The 25297-nt window shown below is 33.4% G+C and overlaps 2 protein-coding genes across 2 annotated transcripts in view; both read left to right on the forward strand.

Annotated features, from left to right (window-relative positions):
* The window catches only part of LOC119835442 (dendritic arbor reduction protein 1-like), a 53555-nt gene extending 34174 nt beyond the window's left edge, over positions 1–19381 (forward strand). The window contains exons 3-8 of the mRNA XM_038360261.1: positions 12444–12884; positions 13398–13496; positions 14493–14655; positions 14944–15003; positions 15210–15448; positions 15961–19381. Of these exons, the coding sequence (XP_038216189.1) occupies positions 12444–12884; positions 13398–13496; positions 14493–14655; positions 14944–15003; positions 15210–15400 (954 nt within the window). The 3' untranslated portion in view covers positions 15401–15448; positions 15961–19381. The remainder of the gene's footprint in view (positions 1–12443; positions 12885–13397; positions 13497–14492; positions 14656–14943; positions 15004–15209; positions 15449–15960) is intronic.
* A 1709-nt stretch (positions 19382–21090) lies between these two features.
* On the forward strand, positions 21091–24185 carry LOC119835722. The gene is made up of 7 exons (XM_038360702.1): positions 21091–21223; positions 21486–21707; positions 22106–22236; positions 22509–22764; positions 22898–23082; positions 23346–23547; positions 23969–24185. Exons 1-7 carry the CDS (start codon positions 21091–21093, stop codon positions 24088–24090), a joined length of 1251 nt encoding a protein of 416 aa, XP_038216630.1. The 3' UTR covers positions 24091–24185.
* The last annotated feature ends 1112 nt before the right edge of the window (positions 24186–25297 follow it).

Here is a 25297-nt window from a genome sequence, read left to right on the forward strand (position 1 = left end):
TTACGATCTCCGACCGCTCTCGTTGGATTTTGCTCTTTATATTCAGAGCTATAAAGATAATTTCCTTTTCTTAATATCAACACTACCCTCTGATCGAGTCCATTCAATTTACGTCGGACAAGTTATGCGTTTTTTATTGCAGCCTGCTATAGTTTTATAGCAGGACGCCTCGATTATTATGAAGTATCATTACGAACAATATGGTTAAAGTGTGAAACCGACATCCTTTATGTTATCCAAAATATTTTGTAAAATTATTTCGAAACGATATCATAAGTAAGTATAACGCGCACCTTGTTGTTGTAAAGGCACTATATGCAAATTTAAAATACCAATTTATTATTGTAAACATATAAAATATGATCTTGTATGTCGCTTAGTAATCAGGCACAGGGAAGTATATGATAATTCGGACTACATAATATATATTTTTAAATAAATGTAAGTTATGTATGTTAGTATGTATGTTAGTATTTGCATCCCCAAAGACATAAAGCTATGCCAGCTTACTCTAAGATATCAGATAAACATCGTGACAAGTACACGAGGTCGTCGACTTTCTACTACAATGATTGACAGAAATAAATGTATCGCGCAGAATTATTATATCATAATTTAATAACGCAGGCATCTTGCATTGAATGTACAACATGCTAAGTAATACAATGCAAATGTTTATTATTCTAAATACGATACTACGAGTTTAGGGTATTTTTTTAATACAACCATCCATACTGATATTATGAGAAATAAGTCCGTCTAGTCGCGTATCAATTTGATTTAATTTTTTTGCTAAAGTGATAAATGGTTTGATGAATATTCGATTAATATTAAAAATGATGGCCATTATATAAATATGGGAGTATAAAAGGGCATGAAACAGTCTTTACCTCATGAAGTTCACAAGAACGAAGTAACAGCGAGCATCAATATTAAGAAAAGTTTTGATATCTGACCACATTCCATAAATAAAAAGCCAAAATACCTTTTTCCACCATTTAAAACACCAGAACATGAATAAAAATAAAATGGTAATCTTATACCTTTAAACGAGCAATTCTTGTATATATATATATATATATATATATAATTGGAATCTCGGAATCGGCTCCAACGATTTTCATGAAATTTAGTATATAGGGGGTTTCGGGGGCGATAAATCGATCTAGCTAGGAATCTTTTTTAGAAAATGTCATATTCGTGTTTTATTCGTGTTTTTTTTTCCTGACATCTATTGGTGAATAATAATACTATTTTGCTTCGTAGATAGCTGGACAACTGAAATAACACATAGGCACTTTTTATACCGATATTCCTACGGGATTCGGACTTACGCGGTTTCAACCGCGGGTCACAGCTAGTGATCATTTAAAGGACAGAATGTAATCAAAAAAGTGGATAAATATTTAAAACATTTTACTAATAGTTAGTCAGAAATTATAATAGCTTCTAATACAAACAAAGAAAAGATTCTGCTACAAGCCCTCCACCAAGACATAAATCTTCAAGACAAATTAGACTTTTGATTAAAAACCCAATCCTATCTAATAAACAGATACATACCTACCTTAAATTCACAATACACGTTCATTTTACTTCAGGCATTAACAATCGTTAAATTTTGAGAATTAATCTTGACAAGATTGAATGATAAGTATTACCAATATTATGCGATTGCATCCAAAGTCATCAATAAGTATTTGATAGGTAAAAAAGTTAGAAATTGGTAGACTGAAATCGGAGACGGTTCAAGCGTGCCTCAATCCATTACTCCAGCCGGCAGCCAGTGAAATGGGGAGAACGTCCATTAGCTAATTAGCGGCCAACAAACCCCCTTCTTCAGATTGTTACCGCGCCATGTCTTTGCTTACTAATTGATGGTTTAATCATTCATAACATTTTTTTCTATAAGCAGAATTACAGTTTCATCTAAGTTCGAAAGTTTATAAGCAACGTTTTTTTCTATATTTACTCATTCTTTAAGAATATTTACTAATAAATTAAAAAAGAGAACAAACATCGAGCTAGATTATTCCTAATCAATATTAAAACAAGTATTTTAGTGTAATCTCCACAAATTTGCGAATATTTTTAAATAAAAAAATAAATCTTCTAATATATAAAATTCTCGTGTCACAGTTTTCGTTGCCATACTCCTCCGAAACGGCTTGACCGATTTTGATGATTTTTTTTGTGCTTATCCGGTATCTATGAGAATCGGCCAACATCTATTTTTCATCCCCCTAAATGATAAGAGTAAGACAGAACAGCGTTTGCCGGGTCAGCTAGTGATTTATATTTTGTCACTGCTTTGTAAATATTACATTATAAGGGATACGGAAGTAAATGCGATAGTACGAGTATCGTTAAAGAAAAGTGACGGCGTCCTACACTCATCTTCACATGTGCCAGTAGTTGTAAGTATTATCAGATAATTTCCCAAAAAAAGGTGTTTTGATACAAATCAGTTCCAAACAACACCCTCAAAAATATCGGACCGCAAAGCGATGCCACCAAATTAAAAAGTTCAGCTTACCCCCGTTGTATCATCGTTGTCTAATGAAGTAATGCGGTGGGGTGCACGAGGCACGCGACCCCGTTCAAATTATTTTATTATTATAATAAAATGAAGTCAAATGTGTAAATTGTGGCGCGTGCCGGTTGATCCCCGTAACAGAGGTAGGTTAATGTGTGCTTGCCATGTATGTTTTAATTAAACATCATCACGTGAACTTCGACATTTTGGCTTTTAACTTCTAATGGTCATAGTCAATAGAAATCTGTTCATGGCATGTCTAGCAATTTTCAGTAATTTCGTATTGAAATTGTTTAATCAATCTTCCTCCATTACGTAAGACTATCCTTGGTTCCAGCTCTCCGCTTCCTATGTTTAGTCTGAATTAATTTAAGTTCGTGGTCCATCAGTTTGTCCAACAAATAGGTGGTTAGATTTAATGTAATTTGTATTTTCTTTTTTTTATTTTTCAAAACACAAAAATAACATTATATCTAATGTATTTTTTTTTAGCATATGCTGTTTAGCTACAAAAAATTAGCATTAAGGTTGATGTGATGTGTACTTGTTTATCTGTGTTACAATAACTGGTATACCTTTAAATAAATAAATAAACAATGGGAAACAAACGTTGGAATAATCTGTTTACGCACCCAAGCTTTGTTGTAAAGTTATTTGAATTCGAACGATGATGATGAAATAAATCTATATCTGTAGATATTTTCTCCTATATTTGTGATGTTTTTTAAAAGCATTATTCTATTAACTCGATTGACAACATTATGGAAGCAGATATCTTCTGGAAGCATAGGTCGTTCTTATGAATTTTTATTTATCTTTAAAACTGACAACCTCATACTACCTAACAACTACAATTTACCTCCAAGCGTGTTACTGATTATGACAGCCTGTGCTGTTGAACAAGTGGCCAGTTCATGAAACGAATATCCGCAACTAATCCATCATTAACAATGATCATTTGAGCTGTTCATAAAACATGACTGTTTCCAAATGATAGACGCAATTGTGAGTTATGGCCGCGTCATAACAGTTAATTTATAAAACGAGCTCCGTGCATTACCTAAAACAGCTCAGCGGTCTCAATAAACATTATAGCCACCTTCATTAATAGCTCGTGGCCGGTCACTACCTCTGTCCTGAGCCCCATCCCCCTGCCACCCCAGACCAGGTGTAAAACTGCCCGGTCACGGAAAGACAGACATGCAATGCGGCTAATATGTTTTTATTATTAAAGTCCATCGCATCCTACGTGGGGATGAGCCATGAATATTCATGCTTTGATTTATTTATGATGGTTAGCTGTGTGGTTACCGTTTGTACAATTCTTATCGTAAACATCGTTTTTTACCTTTGTTCCACCCAAGTGCTTGAATCTAATACGTTATATAAAAGCTGTTAAGTATACAAAAAGTTGTTTTCACAGCGTTTTAACAAGAGCTGTGATATAACGCTATCGCCTTTATTAATATTCATCATAATGATAAGTAGTTATACGTTCCACTAGATAAAGACGATTTGTTGATTACGCTTTTTCTCTCTCAATAAGAACCTTCTTAATGCCTAAACAAAAACGTAGGTAAAAATAAATTTTTAAATCGCTCGCATTTAGCGAATCGTTTATATTTATATAGATAAGTATATAAAACAATGTACTTAGTGAATGTATGAAGATACCAAATTCGTAGTATGTTCCGATTGTTTTATGTTTATCAAGCATTATAATCAAAATTAATGCTGAAATCGTTTAGGAACGAATACCATTTTAAAATATTACTAAAATCATGCAAGCCTTTCACAAAAATCGTGCTACATATTTCCATCACATGAGTCAAGTGTTTTCTCTGTGAAATCATTGAAAGCACTAGTGACTAATCGAGGATGTGCGTCAGCCGTAGTGGGTCCCAAATGTTGGTAAATTATCTTCATGTTATCTAAGCCTAGCGTTTATTTATGGCGGGTCTATGTCAATATCATGGATGAATAGAAATATTACGAAAACGCTAACAGTTTTATCTATTGCGTACTGATATTGTTTAAAAATAACATAATGTCTGTATATGAGTTATAGGGGTATAAAATGAAACAAAAGAAAGATATCTTTCTCATGAGAAATAAGACAATTAAAATGTTCACAAAGAAAATAATTTTACGTCAATCACAATGTAAACTATATAATTATATATCGCGTATTTAGTATTTGCGTTTAAACCTCGAAGCGCTCTTCCACGGTATTATCAAAGAGTTTAACTCTAACTCGCAATTTAATACCATTTACATAACGACATTACGCGGATAATGCAGTTTAAATTATAAAGGAGATAAATGTATTTAAATTATATTGCAAAATAATTGTCAGCATACATTACACAGTAACGCTAACTGACGGCAAAACAACCAAACATTCCACGGCTCCAATAAAACCCTGAGTCAGTGCGTATACTCAATGTTCTCAAACTTGTAATAGTGGATATAACTATGTCTCAGTTACCGAAGGGAAAGAACACTCCACACGGACGTAAGCAATTTCTTTATTTATGATTACGTTGAGTTTTATACAATACGCACAAAGTGAGGTCATGTTTCGCAACTAGATACATTCGATTTTATATGTCTTTTAAAAACTACGCTTTTTCCTACGTGCTACTTTTTTAAACCAAAAATACGAACCTCCATCTCAGAAACCTTACCATTTTATGGTGTGCCCATGTTAAATAACTATCATCTTTTTCTTCGTCTTATTATGTCTTAAATGATTGTAGTGATACAACTCAGAACACCTCAACTCTATAAAAACAAATGATTTTATAGTGCGTTTACTCAATGAAATAGAAGAACAGCAACGTTTCTATTTTTTTTGTGTCGAACGACCTCGCAACCCCTGTGAATATTTACTAAAAATTATGGGAAAAGTAAACTACCACTGTTGCGTCTCCTATTTCTGGCCGGCGCCGGGGGACGTCACGTTAATATAATGTTATTAATGTGACGTGTTTGTTTGCGTTTCGATTCATTAAGCTCTTGACGTTTTGTAACAGCGTCAAGTTATATTCAGTGTCTACCTATTTATGTACCAACTTATACAAATTATAAAACATTTCAAATGCACATATAGAGCCAGAAGTTTATTTGTTTTCGTTGATTATTAAACCATAAGTAATATAGAAGCTTTATATAAACTCATTTTAATTGAGTTTAGCATAGAATGAAGTGCGGAAGCAGTTAGATACAGTTAAAGTGTATTTATGTAATAAACTACATAATACAATTTAATGACGGCAAGACGAAGTGCGTAGTGGCCGTGCATACTCGCTAAAGGACAAGAAAAAGATTTTTGCATGTATTACCTCAAATGTAGTAAAAATATTTCTTTTATATAAAATTAAAACACATTGTCAATAATGTAAATACATTACTTTTTAAATAATAGAAGCTTAGATTTCCTAATCGTATTTTTACGTAGATATTCAAAAACAATCCACAAACCTCCGGGAATCACGAAAAGCCGCTAGTAACAAAAATGTATAAAGATTGCGTCAATTACAATAAATTCAAATGCCTGTACCGCGACCCTACGGCTGGTGGGCGGCTCCCTGTATCGATCGCCCGCCCAAGTCCGCCCAAGACTCATGGCTTCCATGACTCGGTGCTAATGTGTGCCTTTGCCTTGTAAAATATTATTGCTGTAAGCTATAGCCATGGGACATTGCGCCAACTTTATTATGAATTGGATGGCTGTTTATTTTAATTATGAGTCTTGTTGTTGTATTTGGAACAGAAAATTGCTGTATAAGACATTATATACATTTTTTTTCTTCATTACACTGTTTTTTGTTCATCTCTCCTTCTCTGTGTCATAATGTATTCAATTATTTTATTTTACAGCAAATCATATCATAGTATGATATTATTTTATTATTTTCATATATTTTTTTTACTTATTTCTTATTTTATTTTCGTATTCTACTGAGAAAAAAACAAACATACGAATGTTCTTATTCGCTCAATATATACATTCAACTTAATTATACAACAAAATGATTAAACAGACGTTTACTATGAAAAAACTGGACTGTTTAAATTTTATAGCCTAGAAGTTGTCTTACGGAATGTGAGAAATTACAACTCGTAAGTTCGAGAATGCCTATATGAATGTAGATAAAAGAAAGCTGAATTACAGCCCTTGCAGCTATTTTATGCGTTAAAACTTAATATTAAAATAATCATTAATTTCGTAAAAATTTTGAATACACTGTAGATACAATAAATATTATTTCGTGTGTTAACAATCGGACATATACTAAGCAAGGGAACCATGGCAAAGCCCGATCATTAATCGTGCCGATTACAATCAGATTTTCTCCACAAAATGAAGCTTTCACATAGGTTTAAGCGAATACATTTCGACGTCATACATACACTGCGATTATAAAATTATAAATTTAATGTGGTGAATTATGGGCTTACCTACATCAAAGGAAACTGATGTTTGTGAAGCGAGCGACGTTTGCAATATCAACTGTATGACTTTGTAATAAGCGACAAATGAATGTTTGCAATCGTGCATAATGTTAGCTCTGAAGAATGAGCCTGCGTGGGTGCTTAGTTGAATTATGGAAATGGAGCGTCGGCACGGGCCAATGCAGTGTTCAAACAATGCCTTAACGGGATGCTACAGCAATTTTATTCCATGAGAACAATATCATACATAATCAAAAATCAATAGATCTGTACGTACTTTATAGCACCATATAACTGAGTATAAATATAACTATTTTTGAAGTGAAAACTTATTTATTAGAGAGCTTAGATCATTTTTAGTTGAAATTCTTGTTGGGTTTGTATCACTGGCATACTAATAATATGAAATATCAAATTTTAATACTAAAATACCAAGTTACATGTTTTCACTTCTATCGGCAGTTCTATGAATGCTTACTATCTTTTATTTCATTTTGAATGCTGGCTTATGACATAAAAAACTGTTTAATTTTTTTTAATTAATTCTCAGTCATAGATAAGACCGTCTAGATATAAATAATTAATTCAAACGAAAAGCACTCTTAAAGTATCTATAAACAATGGTTATTATTCCATTTTACTAACGCTCTATTTCTATGTTGGATCGCTATAGTTGGCAGTCATAAAAGCAAGAGAAAATTGCTTTCATGTATTGCGACCTGTCACGCGAGCCCGCTGTGATTGGTAGAAAAATGTGGAAATGGAATCGGAGACGTGGAAAGCTTTTCATTCGTTATAAAATTTTATATATGGATCGCTTAGAGTATACGCGGGTTGCCATGCGGCAATACATGAATTTGTAAACAAAGAGAACATTATCATATTATTATGTATTACACGTAGTTTTATCGATAATTTTCTCTGTTATCTGTGAACTGTAATATATGCCAGTGATATGATGATAAACTAGATTTAATTTTGCATCACGAGTCAAATGACGAAGCAGATTGCTATTGGTCTGAAAGGTTACGCACTGGTGATAGATTAATGGCCTCGTCATACTTGCTATCTATAAAACAACCAATCACGGGAAACATTTCAGTAGGTATATTTTGCATATTTAAATTATTTTGAGGTCATTCATTATTTTTTACCTATACTCCAATTATACAATTATATTATATTATGTATTTACACTTCAATGATGATAAAAAGCTGAAGAGTTTCATTGTTGGCTTGATCGCGCTCACCATAGAAACTACTGGATCAATTTCAAATTATTTCTATATCCAATATAGTAGGTGATCACCGGGTGCTAGGCTGTATATATAGGTATATACCACTGATGTATCTGAGGCGGGCCGGGACAGACAAATTATTACAATCATGTTTTGCCTATTTACCTTTTGGAAAATATTTGAAAACATTTTCTCTTTTATCACTCATACGGTTTATGTAAATTTCAAACACTCAAACACGTTTATAAATACTGCAAATCGGTAAAATAACATCCTTATCTCATATAAATATTTAATTGACATCGCATAGATACAAGACGATATTTATTATAATTACTGTTTATTTAACTGTTTATAGGCTTTTGTTGACGTTGAAATATGATGCTATTTGACAATATGGTCGGAGCTTACAGTGATTAAGTCTAGGTTTCAGATTACATAGACACGGACAGGTATAAAGCTACCGTTTGACCTCTTCTCAACCATTAGCCTACAGCGCAAAATAATGCACAACTTGCGACAATTAATACGCGTGCTAGCTTAAGCGATGGCTTGATAATCCTCTTCTTATAAAGCTATCAGTTTGTTAAATGACAGCAGCTGCCTGTTACAGCGTAAATTGACAATCAAATGGATAATTTCTCTTTTAAGAAAATTCTAGAACATGAACTATTGTTTATGGCACGATACAATTTTCAATTCTCCATATCATAATAACAACAAGAGCGCCACCGCTGCCTGCCCCACACATATATATAATATTATATAAATTTTTCTGTGTTTATTTACAATCAAATCAATTTCGGTGTCAGTGTATATTGAAGTTACATGTATACTATACAGCATGTGCCACTATATTAATAAATGCCTATCAATATACTTTTAACTGCCTTCACAATATAGACCGTATTCTAATTTACCACAAACATTTTCTCAATAGATATAACAAGAGGTTGGTTATTACAGCATGCGGTAAACACAACATGTATTTAATTAAAATTTTGTTAAAGTTGCCGACATATCTCTGAAGGTATCTTCAACAATCGTTGTTGCCGCAGGAGGTCTTGTCATTTCATAATTTTCTGCTTTGTGTACGTGAACCAATTCAATGACTAAGTAAACAGGGTAAAGTGAAACGATTTAAATTACCATTCAACTAAAGAATACACGACTAAAATGTGACGATAATGGTATTGTTCCCATTTTTTGCATTTTACTTGATAAACAATTATTATTTTGATATACATTTGTCTACAATTATTTGTCAGTGTATAAATAGGTTTACATTCAATAATGATACGTTCAACTTATTCTCTTATCCGGCACAATATAAAATATACTATTGTGCCAGTTAAAGAACTAAAATAATGAAAGTTTATGCGATTCTGTTTGTTGCTACATTTATTCAAACGCTTTCTGGTGAGAGTTACTTCAGTTTCTTGTTAAACATAAAATTACTAGCAGTGCAGTTACACCCTGTCTCATTATTATCTATCCTAATTATTACTGGCATAAACATTGGACCTCGTTTAACTCTACCTTTGAGAAACCAGTTATATATATTTATCTTTAATAACCACAATTGAGTCTAAACACAAGTGCGAGCTTTAGTGGAATCTTAAATCTAATTAATAATGAACGTCCGTTTTCTGTATTTCATTTATCTAGTCTCTGTTTTATACTGAAATTTTCGTATAAAAACGTAATATCTATCAAATGTAAAAAAATAATTTTTAAAGCCTTAAACAAGCTCGATATCCATATTACCCTTATAAAATAACATTATGATAAGAAAATTTTTCAAAACCGTCGTGACCTCTCCCAAAAAGAATTTATTTGTTCGCTCTTATCTGTGGGCCCCTGGTCGATCTGTAACATGGTTTAATCTGTGCTGCAATTGCCTAAGCTCGTCTAGCCGCGGTGGAGGAGACGCTGGCGCAATCTATTCGCAAAGGTCAGGCAAGGAATTCGCGCGCGGTCCGGTAATCTTGCAACACCACTCCGTAGCAAAGAGGTTCCATTCGGCACCGAAGGGTTACCGATCTCTTGCGAGTTAGCAGGTTGCACTGTTTCTATCGGCGATATACTTTGTATTAACTTGGGCGATATTTTACGTGTTTGATTACGGGGCATTGCTGCACTCCGCTTTTAATTGTTAAATTGAGTCTTTAGTCAAATTTGACTTTTACAAGTTGTGTTCTAGTGTATTAGTTGCCCAATAAGTACTGCCTTCTTATTTTTTAACTGAGATTATAATAAATAAGTAGCATTGCAAGTGATCACCAATAAATATAATATATAGAGCTATTGTCATATAAATATAGGTATGACTAAATATTTCAACAGCGAAAATTACAAAAAAAAACTGAATACATAAAAAATGCGACGTACTAATCCCTTTCAACATTGGTTTATAAAGGCAGTCGGTAATGACGCGTCACCTGCGCTTGCGCCGCGGCGTGGGCCGACCCATTGTATGCTAATGCTAAGCTCGGTCGGGGAGAAATTGGAAATAGCAAACATGACACCACTATCATCAACAGCATTTTTCCGATCCGATTATGATATGTTGCTTTAATTAAGTCTAATTTCTGCATCGAATATTTAAAGTTCGGTAAAAAATATTTAAATTATTTTTTCCGACTAGAAAGATACTTAATTATGTCTACATGGATACAGGTGATTGGCGGCTTGAAATCTTGAGCTTTGTCAGTTGTTATTTCGTTGTAAAGTCAGTATGATAATAAACAATAATTTAGCGTACATCCGTACATTTTTCGAATGTTGTTAAGTGAGTGACCCAAGTAAGAAAAGCTATTAATACAAAGACTTCATCCCTGAGGATTTATACGTTCAAGTAGATTTATTTTTTATATACGTATTGTCAATACTATGAACTAGCTGACCCACCCAACTTTGTCTCTTCTAAAAGGAATTTTTTTGCGACATCTTAAATTTCTGCTCGACTTCTATTGGTTTTACACTACTACTCCGCCCAGGTACTAATGTTTTTGTAAATTTCCAAATTTCATCTTAATCCAAACTGAGCCAACCCCAACCTAATAAACCATTAAAATACGTACAGCCTTTCTTGAGTAAAATGAGCTATTACTACTGTTTTCTGTTATATGTGTAGATATAGTATAGGTACTACAATTAACAACTACGTTAAAGACAGCTTAAGACAGATTTTCAATCGAAACTTTATCTCTCTTAACGATCTCTACCAGCAGATTTTACTCAAAAGCCGCAGCTACGTCTGTTTGAAATGCACTGCCCCGTGGGATTGGTCTTTGTGATCAAAGGATTTGCATAATAAATTTCTTGTGGTATTTCATAGAATAAATCACGTTGTAAACGTAGGAAAGTTTACATTTGAATAAGATTTTCATAATGCTTTGCAGATTGGTATTGTTCGAAAAATATTTAATGATATACCCGGATGTTTAAATTTAAACAACGTAATTTAATTTAAACTTTATTAAGGTTAGAATAAGGATGCAATACGTGCCATAATGATGATCAAATATAATTGTTATATAGTGAAGTTACTTATATCATAAGTAGGGTTGCCGCCCGAATTATATTATTTAGTAGGTATTGCGTTCAATTACTCTCATAAATTGTTCTATTGTGTTCTATATTTTCATCGCTTATTCCCTTACCTTACTTTCCCTTACCTTTCTATAGCATCAGTTTCAAATTTTACGAAAATGATTTTTTTTTCGTAATGCAGGTAAAATGGCGGAAAGACATAGCTTGTGTTAATTTCATTAAAAATTATTTTCGTTGTGATTTAGTATGACCTCAACTGTGCAGTTCGTATTATTATTTTAAAAATTATAAGACTTTGATTTGAGAAATAAAACTACATAAGTACAAAAAATAAAAGTGTACCAATCTTTTTATTGTTTGCAATAGTTGGAAAAATATACCATTTCGTCTTAGAAAAAGGTGGCAAACCTAGATATGTGCTACGATTCTAACGCAAAGGCCTCTCGTTACTATCATCATATTTCGTCAATGTCGGAAAAGTAATAGGACGATCATTGCGAACTAATCAAATCGACTTGATCTACAGACGCTACATTTATAATAACTTCTTGCATCCAATAGTGAAAAAATATGATGTATACAGGTCATTTATGCCCATTTTTCACAAATACCAGTGTGAATTTATTGAACTTAATTCACATCTGTCTCCATTTCAGACATCTGAACTCGAGTCGCTTCTGTGCAAGCAAGGGGGCGCCGCACTCGCGCCCGGCCACATGGACCTCTTCGATGGGGGGACTTCTTCGCGCGATGATGCCTTCCTCCGCCCCGCCTTGTGGGAGGACATCGCCTCCTCTATCAGGAACATCGATCCTGAAAATGCGAATATGCTCGCTCCACTTGGAGCTACTCACGTTAAACTCGAAACAGAAGATGCATTACTCGAAGAATGCGCCACTCCACTCCTTAGTCCATTGGAAATCAAGACGGAGAGACTGGGCGCACCTTCGACGTATGCCCACCCTCAGCCGGCGCAGCATCAGCTCCAGCAGCAGCCGGCGTCGTCATTCTCAAAATACCCACCTTCGAGACTCGTTTATATGTCTCCTTTGACGCCACCCGGTTCCGATCAGGGCAGTCCAGGCAATTCCATGCAGGTAACTCTATTTGTACAACTCGAAGCTCTGCGATTGCTAGCGATCAAGCGACAGATGGTACCATCTATGCAAAGCGATTGTAATGTACCATTTGTATGTATGTATTGTAAATTTAGCAACGTCACTACACGAAAACAGGTCATCGGGACGTAAAATATTAATGTTAAACAAATCGAAACGGGTATGTAAGCCGTCCTCCATAAATTTTTACTGTGCTACTTAAATCCAATTTGTTTATCAAATGATCGGTTTAGTGGGAGAAAAAATCTTGATGTATTGAATTTTTCAACAACTGTTATAAAGTAAAAGTTATTTTGGGCGGTTCATTTATTCAATTGTTTCAATTACAATTTATATCAACAACTCTTATAAAATTCAAATTACCACAAAGTAATACTACTTATACACAACATTTGCAATCGATTCCATCTATTCAAGTTAGAATTTGCCGCACGCTATCTAATAGAATTGATCGTCAAAGAGTGAAACGACGGAGATGTGGTGATGTTACAGTGTGGGCCGCGCCGCACGCCGCCGCCGCCGTACCACCCGCCGCCGCTGCTGCGGGCGCCGCTCGTTCAGCATCAGCCGCCACATCAACATCATCCACCGGTAACATTTGATTTGTCATTTTATTGTTCACCAAGTGTATTTATAAATATGTACACACATTAACAAAATCTAGGGATATTTTATTGTTCATCAAAAATTCAGAAATGTATGAAGAATACTTATTTTATAATATTTAAAAATATATTAGAGGTATAATATATATAAAAAACAAAAATCAATTATTGATTTACAATCAGTGTTGCCACCACCAGTTATCCACCGTTAATCACCCATCGATATTGCTTGATTAAAACTTATTACCTTATTTGAAATTTATTGCCAATGGCTTGTTACGATATGAAGTCCCATGTTCTTTGATGTGTACGTAACACTATAAATGATTCAAACTGTTTTTGCATTACATAGAATATAGAGTATCGCTATTGTAAAGCAAGTATTACTTTTTATAATCTTTGTATGTTTAAAAAAAAGTTCCTTTCTACTGTCAGTAGAAATATTTAGGTATTCCAGTGAGGGAAAGTGGCACCAGATGACCTATATGTCTCTGTCATTTTTCACACCTATTTAGTACCTCTATATTGAATTTAGTACCTCTAAATGAAGAGGTGTGAAAAACAGGAAAAGTGCCTATGCACCCCTCTTCCATCTCTCGGGTGGTATACGTAACTTGTCTCTTTCATAACTCTTTCATACTACCTCTCGGGTGGTAATAGAAGTGCTAAGTTTTCCACACCTACCCTGATCGTGCACCAATCCGCCAACTGTCCCGGTGATTTAAACTCCACCTAACACGTTCATCGCTTTACCCTTCGATAACCTACTTTTGCACTGAAAACTATGTACAAATCCGTAATTTAACGTTAGCGCACGTGGAAGGTTCCCAAGAAGAGAAAAATCGTACCATGGTTTAATTAAGGGAGGGAGAAAAGGAGGGATTAGTTTAAGGGAGGCGGTCCTCTATAATTATATTTAAATATAAACGTGATAGTCGTGTGATGAGGCTTAAAATAAATAAATTTGACATGCTTTTTCCAGCCAATGCCCCAAATGCAAATGGCGCCACAGCCCCCACCGCCCCCTCCGATGGGGCACGTGCCCATGCCTCATTCAAGACTGGCCCCACCATCATCCATGAAATACAATAGAAGAAACAACCCAGAGTTAGAAAAAAGAAGAGTTCACCATTGCGATTTCCTCGGTAATTCGTTATGTTATTATGTTATCCAATTCACCATACTCTAACGTGGGCACTTAAGTTTATTATAAAACAGAATTTTTGCCATGTATCGTCCGCATAAGAGTCATATAGGTACTTAAAAATTATTTAATTAAATTATAGAATAAAATGTACGTTCCCGTATCAAGAGCATCTTAATTTTATTGTTTGTAGAATTTAGTTTGTCTATGAGTGAGTAGATATCATCTATCATTGATTAATTATATTTTTAATCTGTTATGATACAACTATTTTCTATCATATTTCCAGGCTGCACGAAGGTGTATACAAAAAGTTCACACCTGAAAGCACACCAAAGGATTCATACAGGTAAACCACTTAGAATTCATTTTTTAAAAATAAAATACAATGCCCTGCGAATACAAGCAAAGCGATAATAATATTAATTTATACTGTAAGTTGTAACTGCTTGCGAAATGCGAAAAAGAACACGCTATTAAACGTTTCCTCACAAGTTACATGCTGTTCGTTATTTTCCATACATTAACGTGATTAATAATCTTCCAATGTAACAGGAGAAAAGCCTTATACTTGCCAATGGCCCGAGTGCGAATGGAGGTTCGCGCGATCGGACGAGTTGACGCGCCACTACCGCAAGCACACCGGGGCGAAGCCCTTCAAATGTGCCGTGTGCGAGCGCTCCTTCGCCAGGTCTGACCACCTCGCGCTGCACATGAAGAGGCACTTGCCTAAAACCTCTAAATGACACGCGAGACGAGGCGTAGACCAAACGCCTGCGCCTCAAATCTCTCAGGTAATATCTTAGCTGCAACGTCATAAGATAGGTGTTTTTTAGTCACAGCGGACAACTGAACCAGTGGTTCGCCTAATGGTATGAGATCATCACCGCCCATGAACATTCGCAGAGACTGAGATTGAATTGAAAGAGAAAGGATTGATGACTTGAAAGAAGGAATGGAATGGGAAGGGTAAGGAAAAAGCAATGGGCCTCTTTTGCAGCTATTAATTATCATTAACTGAAAAATAATATACTGAGCATTGAAAGACAAACCATAACAAACTGGAATGAGTTTGCTGTGTATGTATGTATGTCAATAAGTAAATACACACCCGCAAACCGGTTACGCATAGCAATATCTCAAGCATAGCCGAACGGATGTTAATGATTTTGGTTTGTAGGATATATCTGTACTTTGACTAGGATCATGAATAAAAATCTATCCGCGGGATAGCAGGTACTTTGTTAACATGTAAGAAGATAGTCGTGGTCAATTAGGACTAAAATTAAAATAACTGTTGTTTCAGGAGGAATGTAGTGAAAATATATTTCTAGAATGTGACCTGGATTCTAGCCTGATGGACACGTTCTACGGTGTGCCGTGACTGTCGGTCAGGTCGTTTTGACGGAGACAGTGGCACCGTGAGGCTGGGAGATCAGATACCGATCGGTAAAGCGGCTACATGATAGCACTTCTGTGTTTCAATAGGTACCTACCTTATAAGAAAGATTACTGATTTTAAGTCATTTCACTGTATTTAAAGAACCATGAATTCGTATCACATGTGCCCTGTAGGGCATAAACAAATTATTATATATCATTAAAAGGCCCAATAGGTACGATCATTACCAAGGAAATCGCTTTACATATCTACATACCTAATTATATTGTAAATTGTTAGAGCTATTGAAGTCATCTGTAAAACAACTTATTTTACGTTATAGATAAGTACTTAATAGATATTTATGTATTGAAAAAATGACAATCGTGTGAACGGTGTGTAGCGATCGTAACTCATTGTCAAATATAATGAATCACATTTTACATAGAAAACTACTGAGTTTCATTTCTACCAGTTGACAATTGACTTTAATCCTTAGCTCAAATTAACAATATTATCCTATTAAAGTTTACTTTTTTGTTTAAAAACACATTGAACATAAACAATAAATAATATGAGTATCAACAGCATATTGCCTCTAACTTAAATAAAAACATATTAAATTTGAAATACTTGTAAGTATTAGTAAAGTAACACGTGCTCACTGAAACAATAAGGCGACGATCGCTACGAATCGTTATTTTTTAGTATTCTTTAGATATGGTTAATTTATTGAGTTAATTAAGAATAACATTGAATATCCAAGATATTATCAATATCGATAAGTAATAGTAATAGTTACATAATTGTTATCAACTAGCGTGTAGTCATTTCAATTGTACGAAAGCGACTTCGAATTTCGCTATCTGACATAATTCATAAAACTATTTTATTTTAATTATATCTAATAAACAGTTTATTACATAACTATTTATAGAAATATCGTTGGTACAATTGTAGCAAACTAATGCTGGTTCCTATGCATATTTTAATCACATTTTAACTAAAACAAAAACGAAAATAAACCCTGTCAGGTGGTCAAATTCGGAGTGGCTAATAAAAACTTTCTAGTCTCGATATTATGCAGATTTTTATATTCATTCAGAAAATATAATTATTCATATTGTAATAGTTACGTATCTCAAATTAATGATAATGAAATACCCATTCTTGATACTGTCATTCGATTTCCACAAAGACTTTACGCTTATACTTCACGCACATTTAAAATTTAATAAATACTTCTCCTTAAGTGTTTTAATATTTAACATTAAAGCTAAGTATTTTAGTAAATAACAGACAGCCTTATTGCGTCCGTCCAACAAATCCAGTGTCTTTGCAAATGCCTACTTTTTAGACTTAATAATATGTACTTATCATTATACGTATACAACAACAGCTAAAGCGACACGTTATTTATAAGATTAACGGTTAGATTTGATGGATTAACTCTATAAAAAAGCTGCTGATTATTCTAATGCGAACTACATGGGTGACGTAAAAATCATAACTACGTTCGTACCATATTACTTTAGATAATTGAAGGATATAATTTTCAATTAATAAAAGGTTTAACTTGTAAACTTATTTTGTGCCGGTCACTCACATGAGCGAATGCGCAAATTGTACGCGAAAGGAGTGCGGAAAGATTGTTTTTGCATTTCTTTGTCTATCTGTCTTACAAGAGCGTAAAAATTCGTACATTGCGCGTATATTTGCACGCATGTGTGCCCGGGTTAGCCTTAAAGTATAAAATATTACAATAATTTACTGAAAATTAAAAAAGCCAAGTGCACGTTTAAGAAAAAATCAACGTGCATATATAAATTGTAGGTAGGTATTTACAGTTTTGTTATTAAGCTTATGGTCTTATGAATACATTCAGTAAGAAGAATACATATTATAATGTTTTGGTTTATTATCTTTGCACGAAACACCACAATCTGACTGAAACTATTATTATCGATCTTTTGTCTTGCCAATCTCTCTTGCATTTAGTATATATAATGATTAATATAAATTCGGAATATCTTACTTATAGATTTATTAAGTAAGCCTAGTTTTTGACATTCTATGCCATAAAATGCTACGTTATTGATTTAAAAGTAATCGGTAGGAGTTTGGTAAGCTAAACACAAAATTTTAATAGAAAATACTATGTAGTATAATTAAAATAAGATTTTTATCAACTTGCTCTTTTCTTCTCTCTATAACAATGTTTTTATTTGTGCACGACCTATATGCAAATACCTACTTCACTATGCAATATAATTTGAAATTTCTTATGCCACGTTTTTAAGTTTTTAACCCATTGATGTATGAGGAAAAACAATACTGTAAGATATGAATTGAAACTTCATTCCAAAAATTAATATTAAAACAAATGGGTTTATATCGTCATTACACAAAAGGTACAACCGCCGCTTTGTTAGCGAAATATCTGGAAGGTATTTAAAATCAACAATACAAGTATTCAAATTTGTAGATATAACAAATCTATGGGTGGAAAACAAGTTTAAAATAATACGGTATGTAATAAAATATACCTATTTATCAAGTCCAACATGTTTGCCATAATAATTATCAGGAGATGCCATATTTGTAAGGATGTATAAACGTTTATATTCAAATAAATACAGATAAAGAAATAATATAGAGGCAGACCGCAGAGCTCAAATCGAAACAGTTTAACTTTTAATGTGCTGTGAATTTATAGGTGTTTCTTATATAACACAAAGCAAAACAGTTTTTAATACACTTCATAATTTTTCAGAGCTGATATTTCGTTTAAAGGATCAACTAATGAAGAGCATATTTCACAATAGCATTTTGAATAACAAACTAAATTTGACAAGTAATAGTCTGGTTTCTATATTAAATATATTGTTTGTATTTATGCGATTATAAAACGTGTTTTTGTTTTCATTGTAAACGTATGTAGATGTAGGAGTTTATCGTTTTGTATAAATCGGATGTACCTCAATTTTGTTAGACTCGTAATTTTCGAGTTTGTAATATTTTCGTACCTTAATATTTTTTGTTTCAAAAATTTTTTTAATAGACAAATAAGAATTATATTTTTTATGTTTAGATAATTATATTTTAAGTAACATAGTTTTGTATGTTGACTAAGTCACAAAATAATTTATTACCAATGACAAGTTTTTAAATTCTTTTTATATATTTTGTGTAGTTAATGTAAGAGTTGAATATATTGATAATATTATATGCGTGTACTTAATATAATAGTGTTCATAAGATGGAGTCGGTCGATGTGTATTTCTCGTTTGTTCTTTGATTTGAATTCATTTAAAAAGCCTTAATGCGCCATTTACAGTATAATTTGCAACCTTTTATTTTTTTTTTTTTATCTAATAATGAACAAACCTTTACCGATATTTTTTTCAGATATGTATCCATATTCTTACTAGATTATAACATATTATCGCCAAACTATCAGGTACCTACTATTACAGAATTATGTATGTTCTTGAAAAAAATATACTCTTTTGAAAAACAATCGTATAGATAAATTGTTTTCGTGCCATAAAATATTTATAAAAACAACCAAATACGTTTACAAAATTTGGCGTGGGTACTATTCGATGAATATAAATATGTGCTTTGTTTTAAAAATCGCTGAGCTTCAGTGTATGCTTTCAAATTACATTACTACTTGCTTTAGTTCTACCGATAGTTACCTAGATAGTTATAAAATATCATGCCATTTTATTAACAAATTGTATATACAAGGTGCATATATTACTTATAAGTTTAAGCTGATGCCTATGTATAATGTAATTTTCAAACAAGTGAATCATGTTTAAGACATACTATATAAAAGCGTAAGTACATACAAAGCGACTTCATTTTATAAAAGCCGAGAATGTCATAATGTAAAACAATATTGTAAAATAAATGCAACTACACAAAACAAATTAAATATAGTCACATAAATAACAAGCTGTTTAATTTCCTCGCTCTCCTAAGAACATAAATGTTTTTTTTTATGTCATAGTCAGCGATGGAGGGTCGCACAACGTGGTGATGGTAAGCCCAACCACCGCCCATGAACATTTGGAGAGGCGTAAGGTCAATTGCAGATCATACGCCTCTACAAATTAATTGCTGACTATAAATTGAGAAAGGATTAAGAAAGGATTGACGTGAGGAATAAAGGAAGGGTATGGAAAAGGATATGGGCCACCGACTCCCCCACTCACCGTAAATAAATTTACACCATGTTCTGGTCCTTTCTTGCATCTCACTTGATCTGCTATGCAATTTAAGCTTCCTCTATCTAAGGGCATCGTAAGATCATACGGAATACCTCAAAGAATATTACCATATTATGTTTACATATTGCATTTATCAAATATCTACTTTTTTATCAAAACAAAATAAAAGTTTTATGGAATAGAATACCTTACTCTTAACTAGAAATACGCATAAATAAAAAAATACAAGTAATTTCTTATTTTGCTATAAGAATGTAACCAAGAGATTGAGTTTTGGTTTTAAAGCATTGAAAATGCTGTAAAATTCTTCTTTTTCTATTTAAAAGAAAATCTCAAGCAGGTAACAAAAAATCCAATATTAAAATAGAGTACAAAGTGAATCAAATTATTAAGTATTTTTATTTTGCTGATAATTGAAATATGGATCCAAAATTTACAACCAGACACCTTCGCAGAGAAAACCAATTTGCCTTATGACTTATGCCCCCAGAAATTTCTTGGGTCGTTCTATAGCTTCGTTGGTTGCATTGTATTGATAATCTCAATAGCATACAAACTACCAGAAGACATGAAGATAGAATGCAAAAAGCACGTAGTTAACTGCTAATCATCTGTAACACATAGCTATCCTGTGTCACAAATGTGCTAAATGAAAAACGGTAGAAACGGTAACACTTTGCACAAATACAGAACCGTTATCTACACTTTATAAAAGGTACGAGATACACATAGAACTCATTTCAAAACTTTTTAGATATTGGAATGTATCTACGTTCCATTTAGGAAATAATAGGGTTGATTTTGACCGCAGTTCAAAATGACCAAGAATTTACTGTGGTTGGCGGTTGCGTCAGTGATTGCCTTTTCCGCTGCGTTTAATGTGTACGATGATCTTGATGATGAAAATAATTACGATCTCGCAGAGACTGGTGATAGAGAGGGCAAAGTTTGTAAGTAGTGTTTTTCTTTTATGTATAAGTTATTGAAACAAAGTATTATTTGATGCGACAGCGAATATACTCCTACATTTGCGATTTGCTTTCTGCTACTAATGTTTTTACAGAAGCCTTCTTTGCCTTTTCTCATCAAATGATAATAATTTGCTACCTATTTCAGTCTGTGACTGTTTGACAATGTGGTGTTTGTTTTAAAATAAATTCAAGTGGATATGTGCATGGCAATCAAAGAATATGGAAAGTTACTTCACCTAATATAATTATATTAGGATCACTAGGCAGGCTTGCCTAGTATCACTTTTACAATCACAAAATTTCATTACAGTGTTCCCCTTCATAAGTATAGTGCGATTCGCGAACTCGGACTGTTCTAGCACAAACACAATGAATGGCACCTGTCTCGCACGGCGGGAGTGTCACAATCTGAACGGAACCATCACCGGAATTTGCGCATCTAGGCGAGGCAGATGCTGCGTAGGTGAGTTTAAAAAGATGATTGAGAAGGATGCCTTATGTGCATATATACCTATTTTGAAAAAGAAACGCAATTTCTCTCTTCCACGCAGCGAGGAAATTGTCTTTTTCCTTGAGAATAGATGACCTAAATTTGATGCAACTATTGGTGATTGAAAGTTTTAGTTTAGGATAATAATTAGGTTGCTATAAATTTATCCTTTATGTGAAACTAATAAAGCGATTCAGGAATTATAATAAAAATAAAATCAAAAACGGCTAGTAATGGGATAGTAACACCAAAATAAGATTTTTGGTTTGACACAGTTTCTACATACTCGTACATTAAGGAAATGAAGTAATCACAATTTATTTTAAAGTTCAAAGTATAAAGAACATATAAGTAATTCAAAATCCTGTTAGTATCCAGAAGTTGCGGAACCAACACGAACGTAAACAACACGTACTTTACCAGTCCGGGGTATCCCTCTGCTTACGCGGGGGGACAGGCTTGCAACATCATAGTTAACCGTTGCAATACCAACATATGCCAGGTATGTCATTTATATACTAAAGTCCATGCAAAATCAGGACATGAGATTTCGCTAGAAACGTGTCAAAAATGTGAAGGTAGGTTGGTTTCTACTTTCTTTTCAAAACCACTTTGGATAAAACGTTGATCGAAACAGTATTTCTTCACGACCGACACTTATTAATCACATGTCAACGAACAGGACTGTACTTATTAGACTGGAATTATTAGATTATTACCTAGACCGAACAGAAAATAAAGGATAAAACATGAACTAATCACTGAATTCAATAGCTCCGCTTGGACTTCCTGGATCTCGTGCTCGCGCAACCAGATGGCGACGGCGTATGCACCACCGACTCTCTAACAATAACGGGAGGGAACACTGTCGTTCCAGTGCTGTGTGGCGACAACACCGGCCAAACCATTTTCGTAGACTTCAATGGTGACGCAGCTATAACCATTACTATAGCTGCAACGTTGTCTACAACTTTCTCGAGGCGATGGAACATCAGACTCACACAGCTTGGCTGTGACTGTCCTGGATTAGGTAAATATTTTATATTTTTTGTTAAATTGTATTAAGCTTAAATTTTCTTCGAGATTTTGTTCTTATATTCAAATTAATGTATCTCAAAGAATCGACGTATGCAATGTTAATGAGTTATCAAATCATTTTCAAGCGCCAAACGGTTGTCTCCAGTATTACACCGGTACTAGTGGTACAATCAGCAGCTTCAATTACGGAACTGCAGCCAACTCTGTATTAAGTGCATCCTCAGTGACAGGAACAAGACAATTGGCAAATATGAATTACGGAATATGTATTAGAATGGAGGCCGGTTTCTGTGGGATTCAATACTCTCAGGTAAAAAGGATCAAAAATTTGAATCAATGTTGAAAACAAAATTCAAAACCATATTTACTGATCAACCACAACATTGAGTAATCGTTTTGAAGATTAAAAGTTATTTGAGATGATACATATTTATAAAGTGATTTAACAAACCTAGTAAGCTACTACCACATGTATATACTTACGTAATAAAAATCATGAGCACCTTTATAGTGTTAAGAATATAAGTTTGGACCCCCCAGTTACATGACATTGAATATGACAACTTATTCTAGGCAACCGGAGACCAATTTTCTTTCACTGTAACTGGTGACGTAGAAGGTGCTGATACAACCGTGCTCGGCACTACCGTTGGAGCAATCAACGGAGCGACATGTACCACCGACTTCGTTATAATACCAAACCCGGTGGTGGTTTCCACCAATGTAGCCGTAGGTGCTGACCGTTTCTGTGGACTTGGCTTCACTACGGTGTCGAGTAAGACTTACGTTATATTTCAACCAAGTTATTTGGCGTTTTTTGATAAGAGGTAGCAAAGATTGGACTATTTTAACATTACAACATTTGAGTTTGTTTGCTATTACATTTATGCTTTATGGAATTGCAATGTTCTTGGACAATATGTAAATTTAGGACTACATAATCTTAGAGACCTGATTTAACTACTAAATGCTGTTGTTATTGTATAAAGACTAAAATACCCAGCCACTTGAATTTTGTTTGGGATCATAACAGGATCTTTAAACAACACAAAAAAAAACAAAATAAGTAAAGGATAACTCTCATAACAATAACAAAACTAGATACAAAACACATTTCAAAACTCCTCCTATTGCGTTTTCGAATTCTAGAACATCAATGACCTTAACTCTTTTAACCTAATGTAATATTTCCACAGCAACGCTGAAGCCGTTCGTTGTATACGTGGTAACAAACGCAAACGAAGGAGCTACGGCCACTACACCACCAGATGTCGCGAACAGAGGATTTTCGCTAACTTACACCCAAATTGCATGCTAGTCGTCAAAATAATTACAAATTAATAAGTCATTCGAAATTTCTTCACGTGACAGAATCGAAAGATTTGTTTTATTTCAATACGTTATATTTTAACATCCGCAAACATATATAACTAGCCGGAACCCGGGAAAATTTTGCCTATGTTTTAATCCAGACTGCTATGTACCAAATTCCATACCGATCCCAAGAGTTATGTGTGAAGACATATACATTCTTACAAATTTTCGCGTTCATAAAATAAGTAAAATCCAACTGAATAAGAAATATTTGTCATTAGTGTGTAGGATTAGTGTATGTATTACTTAAAAAGGAAATTATGTTTAACATTCGAAATGTCCTGTATACTAATTTCTTTTTTGACTTTGAACTGTTAAGGATATAAAATTAAAATTTATGACTTTTTTATGACTTTTATTCTACTATTATATTATGTAAACTCGATACAAATTTGAGGTAGATATATCATAAACGCACAATAATGCCTCTGAATATTGACAAGGTGCTTGGGGCTTACCAAACAGGAGCCATGCCGTGTACAACTATAAGAAATTTCTGAAAAGAAATTAATTAATAGGTAACTTTAGTTATTTACTAAATTTCTAAGTAACGCATCAGTTTTTACTCTAAATGGTAGTTACTCTATAAATAAGCGAATTTTCGTGACTATTATGATAAAAATCATCCATTTTACTTATGCTTTGCCTATTTCTTGTAAGGTAAAATTTTATAAAAATTAAGGTTTGTGTTAAATTTTTGTTTATGCTTTTTATGGAAAGTAATATATATTCTTTAAAATATTTTTTTTATTTGAACCTTTTTATGTTTTACAAATTATGCAAAAAATAATACTCATTATCAACGCTTGTACTATGTTATTATTTAAAACTACAAATAAGTAGCTATTCTACTTAATTATTCAACTAAAACAAATATTTCTGTTAAAAAAAGAATAATTTATACAAGTACAATATAAAGCAAAACCTCGCCAGATTCTAGTATTCTCAGATGTAATTTTCTTATATTGAAGTTTTAAGTTTCTTATATTGAATTCATTGTATTCTTATAACAATTTATACATAAACGTTTTCTGACCACATCTTTGGAAAACCTTCTGTTGTTTATAATTCATATACTGACGAAGTTTTCATTACATGTTGTACTACAGTAAAAGAAATAGAGCGATCACTTCTCTTCCAACTTTAGTTTT

Source organism: Zerene cesonia, chromosome Z (genome assembly GCF_012273895.1).
Source record: "Zerene cesonia ecotype Mississippi chromosome Z, Zerene_cesonia_1.1, whole genome shotgun sequence".
NCBI lineage: Eukaryota > Metazoa > Arthropoda > Insecta > Lepidoptera > Pieridae > Zerene > Zerene cesonia.

Coding starts and splice junctions, on each gene's coding strand:
- LOC119835722 (XM_038360702.1), top strand. CDS start 21,091: ATGACCAAGAATTTACTGTGGTTGGCGGTTGCGTCAGTGATTGCCTTT. Junction 21,708..22,105: donor GCGAGGCAGATGCTGCGTAG/GTGAGTTTAAAA, acceptor AAATCCTGTTAG/TATCCAGAAGTTGCGGAACC. Junction 23,083..23,345: donor GTGGGATTCAATACTCTCAG/GTAAAAAGGATC, acceptor AACTTATTCTAG/GCAACCGGAGACCAATTTTC.